Source organism: Melanerpes formicivorus, unplaced genomic scaffold (assembly GCF_026170545.1).
Source record: "Melanerpes formicivorus ecotype bairdi unplaced genomic scaffold, bMelFor1.0.p_v2 SCAF_493, whole genome shotgun sequence".
In the NCBI taxonomy this organism is placed as follows: Eukaryota; Metazoa; Chordata; class Aves; order Piciformes; family Picidae; genus Melanerpes; species Melanerpes formicivorus.
In genome coordinates this window covers 79,888-91,326 of record NW_027142845.1, presented here as the reverse complement: position 1 = coordinate 91,326, position 11,439 = coordinate 79,888, and the positions used below count along the sequence as shown (strand labels likewise).

The 11,439-nt window shown below is 55.5% G+C and overlaps 1 protein-coding gene across 1 annotated transcript; it reads right to left on the bottom strand.

The window, feature by feature from the left end:
* Window positions 1–335: 335 nt before the first annotated feature.
* On the bottom strand, window positions 336–7,794 carry LOC137460054 (zinc finger protein 135-like). Its single transcript, XM_068170652.1, has 3 exons — window positions 7,774–7,794; window positions 2,058–2,144; window positions 336–1,013 (listed from the first exon to the last, which is right to left on the bottom strand). Exons 1-3 carry the CDS (start codon window positions 7,792–7,794, stop codon window positions 336–338), a joined length of 786 nt encoding a protein of 261 aa, XP_068026753.1.
* Between the last annotated feature and the right edge of the window lie 3,645 nt (window positions 7,795–11,439).

Sequence of the window (11,439 nt, the reverse complement as noted above, 5' to 3'; positions counted from 1 at the left end):
AGAGATAACTGAAATAAAAGCAAAGAGACAGGATTTGGGTAACTTTTGGGTTTTATTGAGACAATTGGTCAATGGACAGAGGATTTCTTCCCCCAGGGAGACACAAAGCATTGGGGAAGAACCAGACAGACCCTGGCAAAGCCCTGCCCAGCTGGGAGCTCCAGGTGTGCCGACTCAGCACTGTAATTGTTCTCATTAGCAATAATTGGTATTCAGATGGGCAGGAGGTGTTTGTTGCTGCTGGTGTCCTCACTCCCTGAGAAGTGCAAAGGAAAATGGGATGATTTTGGTTCCGGAAAGGCCCTCTCAGAGCGGTCACGATTACCCAACAGATTCTAGGTAGATTTATGCCTCCCCTGCAATGCAGGCTGCTCTCTGGTGTGGATGTAGCGGTGCTTGTTGAGATAGCCCTTCTGGGTGAAGCGCTTACCGCAATCAGCACACGTGAAAGCCTTCTCACTGGTGTGGGTGCGGCGGTGGCGACTGAGAGCGTGCCTCTGGCTGAAGCTCCTACCACAGTCAGCACAGGTGAAAGGCTTCTCTCCAGTGTGGGTGCGGCGGTGAGCAATGAGATAGCTCCTGTGGCTGAAGCTCCTCCCACACTCAGTACAGCTGAAAGATTTATCGCCAGTGTGCACACGACGGTGCTCTGTGAGATGGTTCTTCCGGGTGAAGCTCTTGCCGCAGTCGGCACAGCTGTACGGCCTCACACCGCTGTGGATGAGTTGGTGCTGGATGAATTTAGTACTCGTGGTGAAAGTCTTGCCGCACTCAGTACAGGGGAACAGATGCTCTCCAGTGTGGATGCGGCGATGGATGGTGAGAGTGGAGCTGTGTTGGAAGCTCTTGCCGCAGTCTCTGCAGCTGAAGGCCTTCTCCCTGGTGTGGCTGAGGTGGTGTTGCTTAAGAGTAGAGATCTGCCTGCACCGCTTGCCACAGCTGTCACGAGAGAAGGGCCTCTCTCCAGTGTGGGTGTGGCGGTGCCGGGTGAGACAAGTGCGCTGGGTGAAGCTCTGTCCGCAGTCAGCACAGGTGAAAGGTTTCTCTCCAGTGTGGGTGCGGCGGTGCTGGCTGAGCTCAGAGTTCCGGCGGAACCTCTTGCCACAGTCACCACAAACGAAGGGCCGGGAGCCAGGCTGTGGGCAGTGGTGCTGCACTAGCTCTGAGCTACCTGGGAAGCTCTGCCCACACTCAAGGCACTCATTCAGATCTTTGGGTGACACTGAGGGACCTGCTCTGGCTTCATCCTCCTCCACACATTCCTCCCCCTCATCCTGGTCACCTTCATCATCATCATTATCCTCCTCTTCATAGTTGTCATTTTCAGCATCATCCTCCATCTTGTCCTCTTTTTCCTCCCCATCCTCCTCTACCTTGGGACTGCACATTGGCTTCTCCAACTTGATCTCTGGGTGCTGCTTCTCCTCCCAGCTCTTGTCTGGGTCCTTCTGTGAGGCCATGCTGTGGCAGGAAGGGGTCACAGCTGTGCAATAGGGAAGATGGAAGCACCAGAGCCCAGGATCTCAAATCCTCAGATCCTGCCTGGGTCATGACAGTCCCTGACTCCCAACACCCAGCTGGGGGACAGAATGCAGAGGAGACCTCAAACCCTCAGTTTCTGCCACAGTGTGGGCACAGACCTCGAATACCTGTGCTGAGACCCCAGGTTCCTGTGATCAGTGCCCTGAGGTACCCTGGGACTTACAAGTGGTCTTGTCCTACTCTGCTCGACCCTGGTGGCATTGGCAGGGTGGTTCCTGGTCCAGGCCCTGTCCTTTGATCTCCCCTGGCTCAGACAATGGAGGCAGCAGCACTGACCAAGGACGACCAAACCACCTCCAACCTTCTCCCACCACCCTCCAAATCCCATCCCCCAAACATCACCTCCTGCTCACAACTCACCCCCAGCAGCCTGGAGCATTCCTCAACTCCCACACCACCTGATGTGCCTCAGAGCTCCTGGAGAGGTGAAATATGCTGGACAGGAGGAGGTGGAGGAGGTTTGGAGCTGCCCTGGGGGCCGGGGTCCTGCTGTTGCCCCATTCTGGATTTCTTACCTGTTGGGCTGCTCCAAGGGACAGATCTGCAAACTCTGCTCTTCCACAGCACACAGGGGCAGGGATGATGGAGAGAGGACTCAGCCCCTGACAGAGAGAAGCAAAGGGCTCAGAGGAGAGCACAGACCTGCAAGATATGGTTCAGCACTGCCCAGGATCAGGCAGCACAGCTCAGCCATGCTGGGGGCAGCTCCCAAGCCCAGCAGCACAGCCACAGCACACAGCCAGGGCTGATCAAGATGGGAGGCCTCAGCAAGTGCAGACTCAGCTTCCTGCCCAGCACACAGCCCCCAGCACATAGCTGCAGGCCAGCACCACAACACAGCTGCCTCCACACAGCCTCTCCCAGCCCTTGCCTAAAGCTTCCTCCCACTGCCTGCCCAGGGCTCTGCTGCCTGCAGCTGCATTTGCCAGTAGATTTTGCTCTGGAACCATCTCTCCTCCCTGGCCCTGGCCCCACCACACCCACTCTGTGCTCAGCTCTGCCCTGCACACCTCTCTACTGCCCACTCCCCAAGAGAAGTTCACAGCAGTCCTCAGGACACAGACACACAGTTCCTGGACTGCATAGAAGACAACTTCCTCTTCCAAATGGTAGAGGAACCAACAAGAAATGGTGCTATGCTGGACCTTGTTCTCACCAACAGGGAAGGGCTGGTAAGCAATGTGAGGCTCAGACATAGCCTTGGCTGCAGTGACCATGAAGTAGTTGAATTTAATCTCCTCAGGGCAATCAGGAGGAAGTATTCCAAGCTCACGACCCTAGACTTTAGGTGTGCAGATTTTGATCGCTTCAGGGATCTGCTAGCCAAAGTGTCGTGGGACAAAGCCCTGGAGGGAAGAGGGACCCAGGACAGCTGGTCAGTATTCAAGGACCACCTCCTCTGTGTCCAGGAGCTCTGTATACCAACAAAGAGAAAAGCAGGCAAGAATGCTAGGAGGCCTGCCTGGATGGGCAAGGAGCTACTGGACACACTATTACTTAAAAGGAAACTCTACAGGAAGTGGAGAGAAGGACAGGTAGAACAGGGGGTATATAAGGAAGCTGCCCGAGCAGCAAGAGACCTGGTTAGGAAAGCCAAAGCAGAGTTTGAGTTGAATCTAGCCAGGGAGATTAAAGGGAACACTAAGAACTTCTACAGGTATATGAATGGGAAGAAGAAGACTAGGGAAGGTGTGGGCCCCCTCAGAAAGGAAAATGGTGACATGGTCACAAGTGATGAGGAAAAGGCTGAGGTACTTAATAACTTCTTTACCTCAGTCTTCACTGCAAGGGCCTCTAGCCACACTCCTGATGTTATGGAAGTCAAAGCCAGGGACGGGGAGGAAGAACTGCCCATTGTAAGTGCAGATCAGGTTTGTGATCACCTGAAGAACCTGAAAGTGTTCAAGTCCATGGGACCCGACGGGATACACCCACAGGTGCTGAGAGAACTGGCAGATGAGGTTGCTAAACCCCTCTCTATTCTATTTCAAAAGTCATGGCAATCTGGTGAAGTCCCCACAGACTGGAAAAGGGGAAACATTGCCCCCATCTTCAAAAAGGGTAAGAAGGAGGAACCAGGGAACTACAGGCCAGTCAGTCTCACCTCTGTGCCCGGAAAGATCATGGAGCAGATCCTCCTGGAGGCACTACTGGCTCAGAAGAATAGTGAAGAGGTGATTGGCAACAGTCAGCATGGCTTTGCCAAGGGCAAATCCTGCCTGACCAACCTGGTGGCCTTCTATGAGCAGGTGACAAAATTAATAGATGAGGGACGAGCAACTGATGTCGTTTACCTGGACCTGAGCAAAGCCTTCAACACTGTCCCGCACCACATCCTGGTCTCCAAACTGGTGACACATGGGTTTGATGGGTGACCACTAGATGGATAAGGAACTGGCTTGATGGCCGCACCCAAAGAGTGGCTGTCCATGGCTCCATGTCCCAGTGGAGGCCAGTGACACGCGGAGTCCCTCAGGGATCAGTCCTGGGACCTGTCTTGTTCAACATCTTTGTGGGTGCCATGGACAGTGGCATTGAGTGCACCCTCAGCAAGTTTGCTGATGACACCAAGCAGGGCAAGGGAGGTGATCCTCCCCCTCTACTCAGCCCTGGTGAGACCCCACCTGGAGTACTGTGTCCAGTTCTGGAGCCCCTATTCCAAGAGGGATCTGGAGGTGCTGGAACATGTCCAGAGAAGGGCCACAAGGATGATCAGAGGGCTGGAGCACCTCTCCTATGAGGACAGACTGAAGGAGTTGGGGCTGATCAGTCTGCAGAAGAGAAGGCTCCCAGGTGACCTAATTGTGGCCTTCCAGTATCTGAAGGGGGCCTACAGGAAGGCTGGGGAAGGACTTCTCAGGATCTCAGGTAGTGATAGGACTAGGGGGAATGGAATGAAGCTGGAGGTGGGGAGATTCAGGCTAGATGTGAGGAGGAGGTTCTTCCCCATGAGAGTGGTGAAACCCTGGAATGTGTTGTCCAGGGAGGTGGTCGAGGCCCCGTCCCTGGGGGTGTTTAAGCCCAGGCTGGATGAGGCTCTGACCAGCCTGATCTAGTGTGGGGTGTCCCTGCCCGTGGCAGGGGGGTTGGAACTAGATGATCCTTGTGGTCCCTTCCAACCCTGAATGAAACTATGAAACTATGAAACTATAAGTGTTCTGACTTTAGTTGCTGGCTCTGGTCTTAGCTGCTGGTTCTTGAGCTTGGGAAGTGGTTCTGATTTTATTTTCTGTCTCTTGAGCTTGGGGGCTGGGTGTGAGCTTGGAAAGGAGTTTTGAGCTTAGTTGCTCACTCTGGGCTTGGGGTCTGGTTCTTGATCTCAGGGCTTGTCTCTGAGGTCAGGGGTTGGTTCTTGAGTTTGGGAAGTGGTTCTGATCTTACTGTCTGGCTCTTGAGCTTGTGGGGGCTGGCTCTGGAGCTTGGTTCTGACCTTTGTTGCTGGTACTGGAGCCTGGGGGCTGGTTCTTGAGGTTGGAAAGCGGTTCTGACCTTAGTTGCTGGCTTGGGAGCTGTTTCTTGAGCTTGGGGTCTGGGTGTGAGCTTAGGAAGTGGTTCTGACCTTAGTTGCTGGTTCTGGAGCTTGGGGGCTGGCTGTGAGCTTGGGAAGTGCGCTGACCTTAGTTGCTGGCTCTGAGCTCAGGGGCTGGTTCTTGAGCTTGGGAAGTGGTTCTGATTTTATTTTCTGGCTCTTGAGCTTGGGGTCTGGGTGTGAACTTGGAAAGGGGTTTTGAGCTTAGTTGCTCACTCTGGGCTTGCGGTGTGGTTCTTGAGCTCAGGGCCTGTCTGTGAGGTCAGGGGCTGGTTTTTGAGCTTGGGAAGTGATTCTGACCTTAGTTGGTGGCTTGGGAGCTGAGTCTGCACTTTTGATCTAGGTTCTGGACTTTAGTGGCTGGCTCTTGAGCTAGGGGGCTGGGTGTGAGCTCTGGAGGTGGCTCTCAGCTTGGGAAGTGTTCTGACCTTAATTGCTGGTTCTTGAGCTCAGGGGCTGGCTCTGAGCTTGGGAAGTGTTCTGATCTTAGCTGTTGCTTCTTGAGCTTGGGGCCTGTATGCGAACTTAGGAGCTGGCTCTGAGCCTGGGGGCTGGCTCTGCATTTCTGACCTGGATTCTTGTGCTTGGGACCTGACTCTGACCTTAGTGGCTGGTTCTTGAGCTTGGGGGCTGGGTGTGAGCTTGGCCCCTGCCTTGAATTTAAAATGTGAGAGTTCAGCCAGTTGGGAGTTGAAGCTGAGCTGCTTTGCACTGCAGTGCTTCGGAGTTTGTGGTGCTCCAAAGGCAGATCTCAAAGAGCTGCTGCAAGAGTTGAGCTGAAGTGGCACAGTGCCCTGCAGAGGCAAAAGCTTTTCCCTGCCAGTCAGCCATTGGAATCATCTCCCCAGGGCAGTGGTGGATTCCCCTGCAGGGCAGAGTTGGAAGGCTCAGCTTGGCAGGGGGCTGGGCCAGCTCCTTTCCAGTCCAGTGTCATCTGGCAAGGTTGGAGCAGCTGAGCCTTGGGGTCCCTTGCAGCCTGGCATTGTGTGGCAGCAGAGCTGTGCTGCTGGTTTTGAGGGCACTTGGAAAGCTTCTGGAGCATTTGTGCAGAGTGTGCAAGACATCCCTGAGCCTAGCAACTCCCTCAGCTCTCTTCAGAATGAACTCTGCAGAGCTGGAAGAGCTTTCCAGGAATTTGGCAGAGGTTTGGAGGAGTTAGGAAGGGATTTTGGTTCTCCTCCTCCTTGTCCTCTTCCTTGTCCTCCTCTGCCTCATCTTTTTCCTGCTCTCCCTGGAGGCTGCACTTAGACTCCTAGAATCCTGGAGTGGTTTGGGTTGTCAGGGAGCTGCAAAGGTGCTGCAGTCCAAGCCCCTCTGCAGTCAGCAGGGACATCCTGCACTAGCTCAGGTTGCCCAGAGCCCTGTCCAGCCTGACCTTGAACCTCTCCAGGGCTGGGACCTCAAGCCCCTCCCTGGGCAACCTGTTGCAGTGTTGCAGCAGCCTCCTGGTGCAGAACTTGTTCCTCACCTCCAATCTCAATCTGCTCTGCTCTAGTTTGCAAAGCCTGCAGAGACAGGACCAGAGGCAATGGCTTCAAAGAGTCCCTCTGCAGCCTTCTTGTAGCCCCCTTCAAGTACCAGAAGGTCACTCTTAGGTCTCCCCAGAGTCTTCTCCTCTCCAGGCTGATCACCCCCAGCTCCCTCAGCCTGTCCTGGTAACAGAGCTGCTCCAAGCCCCTGATCATTTTTTTGTCCCTCCTCTGGGCCTTCTCTGTCAGGTCCATGTCCTTCCTGTGTTGATGGTTCCAGAGCTGGCTGCAGTGCTGCAGGTGAAATCTCAGCAGAGCAGAGCCAAGTGCCAGGATGGCCTCTGTCCATCTCTGGCCATGCTGCTTTTGGTGCAGCCCAGGCTGGCCTTGGCCTTGTGGGCTGCAGGCTCCCCCTGTCTGTTCCTGTCCAGCTTCTTGTCCAGCAGCACCCCCCAGTGCTTTTCTGCAGGGCTGCTTCCTATCCCCTCCTCCCCCAGGCTGGTCTGACTGTGAGGATTGTGCCAGGCCAGGGGCAAGACCCTGCCCTTGCTCTTGTTGAAGCTCAGGAGGTTGCCCTGGGCCCCCTCTGCAGCTTGTCCCCTTGAGCTCCTCCAACTTGTTCTGCAGGGTATTGCCTTAGGTTTCAGGAGCCAGAGAAGCTCTCTTTGAGCCTTGTGAAAGGAGCTGATGCCAAGCTGTGGCCAGAGGGTTGGATAGAATTGGGCAGTTTCCATGGCTGTGCTGTTCAGAGCTGCATCCTACAGTGCAAAGCATCAAATCCCCAACAATCCATAGTGCGCCTGGGCCACGGGAGCCAAGCAACCTCCCTAGGCCAAAGCTTCCTCCAGACCTCCACCAAAGCAGGCCAGAACCCCAGGCCCCAAATGCCTTCCCCCTCCCCCATGCCTCTCTGCCCCTCCTCCCCCATACCCAAGAGCTGCAGTTACAGATTCTGGTAGGCAGCTCCCAGGTGAGCCAGGCACTGCAGCCCACAGTTGGCAGCATTGCCAAGGCCTCAAAGATCCTCTGCAGAGAGAGATCCCAGAAGATGTTGCTGGGAGCAGAGGGGAAGGGCAAAGGAGGTTGGAGATCCTGTGCTGTTCCTTTGTAAAGAGTGAGTGCAGGCCTTGTGGGGATGAACTAAACTAGATGGCACTTTGTGGTGTCCCTCTGGTCTCTGCTGTCCCTGCTGGCAGTCTCTGATCTCTGGTGTAAGACATCCCAGTGCCTTACTCCGACAACAAGGATCCTCATCCATGCTCTCATCCAGGGGCTTCTGTTGGGCCCTGATGGATGTGTAGATCAGCCCTGGAGACTTGGTGGGGCCCTGGGGACTCTGAGAGGGCAGCAAGTGAATGGAGATGGAGCAATGGATGGAGAGATGGAGGGTAAAGGCTGCAAGGGGTGGGAGGGTTTAGTTCAGCAGCTGTGTGGCTCTGCCTGGCTCCTACCTCCAATGGCACTGGCAGCAGCTGACCCCAGAAGCTCAAAGTCCCAAACCCTGGCTGGCTGAGGACAGTCCCCTGACCCCTCCTGACATGCAGCACAGCCCAAGCAGGCACTCAGGGCTCCTAGCCACACAGCCCAGCCATTCCCCATGGCAGGAGTCACCTGAGGTCTCACTCCCTCTCTGTCCCCCTTGCTCTCATCAGTTGCTGCATGAGGTGTCTGCAGGGTCCCTCCCCAGCCCTCATCTGTAACCCCCCCCTTGGCTTGGTGCTGTTCTTTCAGGCCTCCAGCTGATCCCAGCCTTTAGTCTCAGGCCCCTTCCATCCTTGTGCTGCTGCTTCCAGCCCAGTTCCTTAGATGCTTCCTCAGCCACAGCATTTCCCACTCCACCCTTCCAGCTGCAGTGGCAGTGGAAGTGGGGGACACAGGGCCATGGGAGAGCCAAGGCAGCAGGGACTTGGATAGGCTGGGACTGAGAGAGGGGCCTGGGTGTGCTCAGGCAGGAATGAGGCCTTGTCCCCCCAAAAAGGGGAGAGGATGCAGGGCCCAGGTGGCAAATGTGTGTGCAGGAAATGGCAGAATCTGGCAGCATTTGAGGAGGTGAAAGGAGTGAATTGTGCTGCAGCTCTGCATGTGTCAGCTGGGAGATGAACAACAGCCCATGGGCACTGTGCCCTCCCATCCAACCTCATTTTCTTTTGGGGATGTGGAGTGGCAGCTCCAGGAGAACTGCAAAGAGCAAGCTGAGAGAAATGGTCAGGGAGTGAAGAAGCCAAACTCTTTCCAGTGAGTCTCTTTGGGCTGCAGGTGTGTGAAGGGTGCTGGAGGTGTGAGGTTTGGGCAGGAGCCAGAGACTCCTCCAGCATCCCAGTGAGGGCTGAAGAGGTTTAGCAAGAAGATGAGCAAGTCACTTCCCCCTTTGATGCACCTCCAGAAAGCATGAAGCTCCCTTTGTGTGTGGCCTGAGGGCTGCTGTGGTCTTCTCTAGGGCAGTGAGCAGCAGAGAGGTGTGTTCAGGGCACAGGTGAGCACACAGTGAGTGTGGTGGTGGTAGGGCTAGGGAGGAGAGCTGTGGCCAGAGCAAGATCTGCTGTCAAATGCAGCTGCAGGCAGCAGAGCCCTGGGCAGGCAGTGGGAGGAAGCTTTAGGCAAGGGCTGGGAGAGGCTGTGTGGAGGCAGCTGTGTTGTGGTGCTGGCCTGCAGCTATGTGCTGGGGGCTGTGTGCTGGGCAAGGAGCTGAGTCTGTAGTTGCTGAGGCTTCCCATCTTGAGCAGCCCTGGCTGTGTGCTGTGGCTGTGCTGCTGGGCTTGGGAGCTGCCCCCAGGAAGGCTGAGCTGTGCTGCCTGGTCCTGGGCAGTGCTGAGCCATCCCTTGCAGATCAATGCTTTTCTCTGAGCCCTTTGCTTCTCTCTGGCATGGGCTGAGTCCTCTCTCTACATCATCCCTGCCCCTTTCTGTTCGTGAGGAAGAGCAGAGTTTGCAGATCTGTCCCTTGGAGCAGCCCAACAGGTAAGAAATCCAGAATGGGGCAACAGCAGGACCCCGGCCCCCAGGGCAGCTCTTAGCCTCCACCACCTCCTCCTGTCCAGCATATTTCACCTCTCCAGGAGCTCTGAGGCACATCAGGTGGTGTGGGAGTTGAGGAATGCTCCAGTCTGCTGGGGGTGAGTTGTGAGCAGGAGGTGATGTTTGGGGGTTGGGATTTGGAGGGTGGTGGGAGAAGGTTGGAGGTGATTTGGTGTTTCTTGTTCAGTGCTGCTGCCTCCATTGTCTGAGCCAGGGGAGATCAAAGGACAGGGCCTGGACCAGGAACCACCCTGCCAATGCCACCAGGGTCGAGCAGAGTAGGACAAGACCACTTGTAAGTCCCAGGGTACCTCAGGGCACTGATCACAGGAACCTGGGGTCTCAGCATAGGTGTTGGAGGTCTGTGCCCACACTGTGGCAGAAACTGAGGGTTTGAGGTCCCCTCTGCATTCTCTCCTCTAGCTGGGTGTTGGGAGTCAGGGAGTGTCATGACCCAGTCAGGATCTGAGGGTTTGAGGTCCTGGGCTCAGGTGCTTCCATCTTCCCTATTGCACAGCTGTGATCCCTTCCTGCCACAGCATGGCCTCACAGAAGGACCCAGACAAGAGCTGGGAGGAGAAGCAGCACCCAGAGATCAAGTTGGAGAAGCCAATGTGCAGTCCCAAGGTAGAGGAGGATGGGGAGGAAAAAGAGGACAGGATGGAGGATGATGCTGAGAATGACAGCTATGAAGAGGAGGATAATGATGATGATGAAGGTGATCAGGATGAGGGGGAGGAATGTGTGGAGGAGGATGAAGCCAGAGCAGGTCCCTCAGTGTCACCCAAAGATCTGAATGAGTGCCTTGAGTGTGGGCAGAGCTTCCCAGGTAGCTCAGAGCTAGTGAAGCACCACTGCCCGCAGCCTGGCTCCCGGCCCTTCGTCTGTGGTGACTGTGGCAAGAGGTTCCGCTGGAATTCCGAGCTCAGCCAGCACCGCCGCACCCACACTGGAGAGAAACCTTTCACCTGTGCTGACTGCGGACAGAGCTTCACCCAGCGCTCTAATCTCACCCGGCACCGCCTCACCCACACTGGAGAGAGGCCCTTCTCTCGTGACAGCTGTGGCAAGCGGTGCAGGCAGATCTTTACTCTTAGGCAACACCACCTCACCCACACCAGGGAGAAGGCTTTCACCTGCAGGGACTGCGGCAAGAGCTTCAAACACAGCTCCACTTTCACCATCCATCGCCGCATCCACACTGGAGAGCATCTGTTCCCCTGTGCTGAGTGTGGCAAGAACTTCACCACGAGTACCACATTAATCCAGCACCGACTCATCCATAATGGTGAGAAACCTTACAGCTGTACCGACTGCGGCAAGAACTTCACCCACAACGTACACCTCATAGAGCACCGTGGTGTGCACACTGGCGAGAAGTCTTTCAGCTGTGCTGTGTGGTCAGGCCTTCAAACATAGGAGCACTCTCATCTACCACCACCGCACCCACACCGATGAGAAGCCTTACACCTGTGCTGAATGTGGGAAGAGCTTCAGCCAGGGGCAAAATCTTAGTCGCCACCGCCGCACCCACACCAGTGAGAAGGCATTCACTTGTGCTGACTGCAGTAAGAGCTTCACCCGGAAGGGCTATCTCAACAAGCACCGCTACATCCACACCAGAGAGCAGCCTGCATTGCAGGGGAGGCATAAATCTACCTAGAATCTGTTGGGTAATCGTGACCGCTCTGAGAGGGCCTTTCCGGAACCAAAATCATCCCATTTTCCTTTGCACTTCTCAGGGACTGAGGACACCAGCAGCAACAAACACCTCCTGCCCATCTGAACACCAATTATTGCTAATGAGAACAATTACAGTGCTGAGTCGGCACAGCTGGAGCTCCCAGCTGGGCAGGGCTTTGCCAGGGTCTGTCTGGTTCTTCC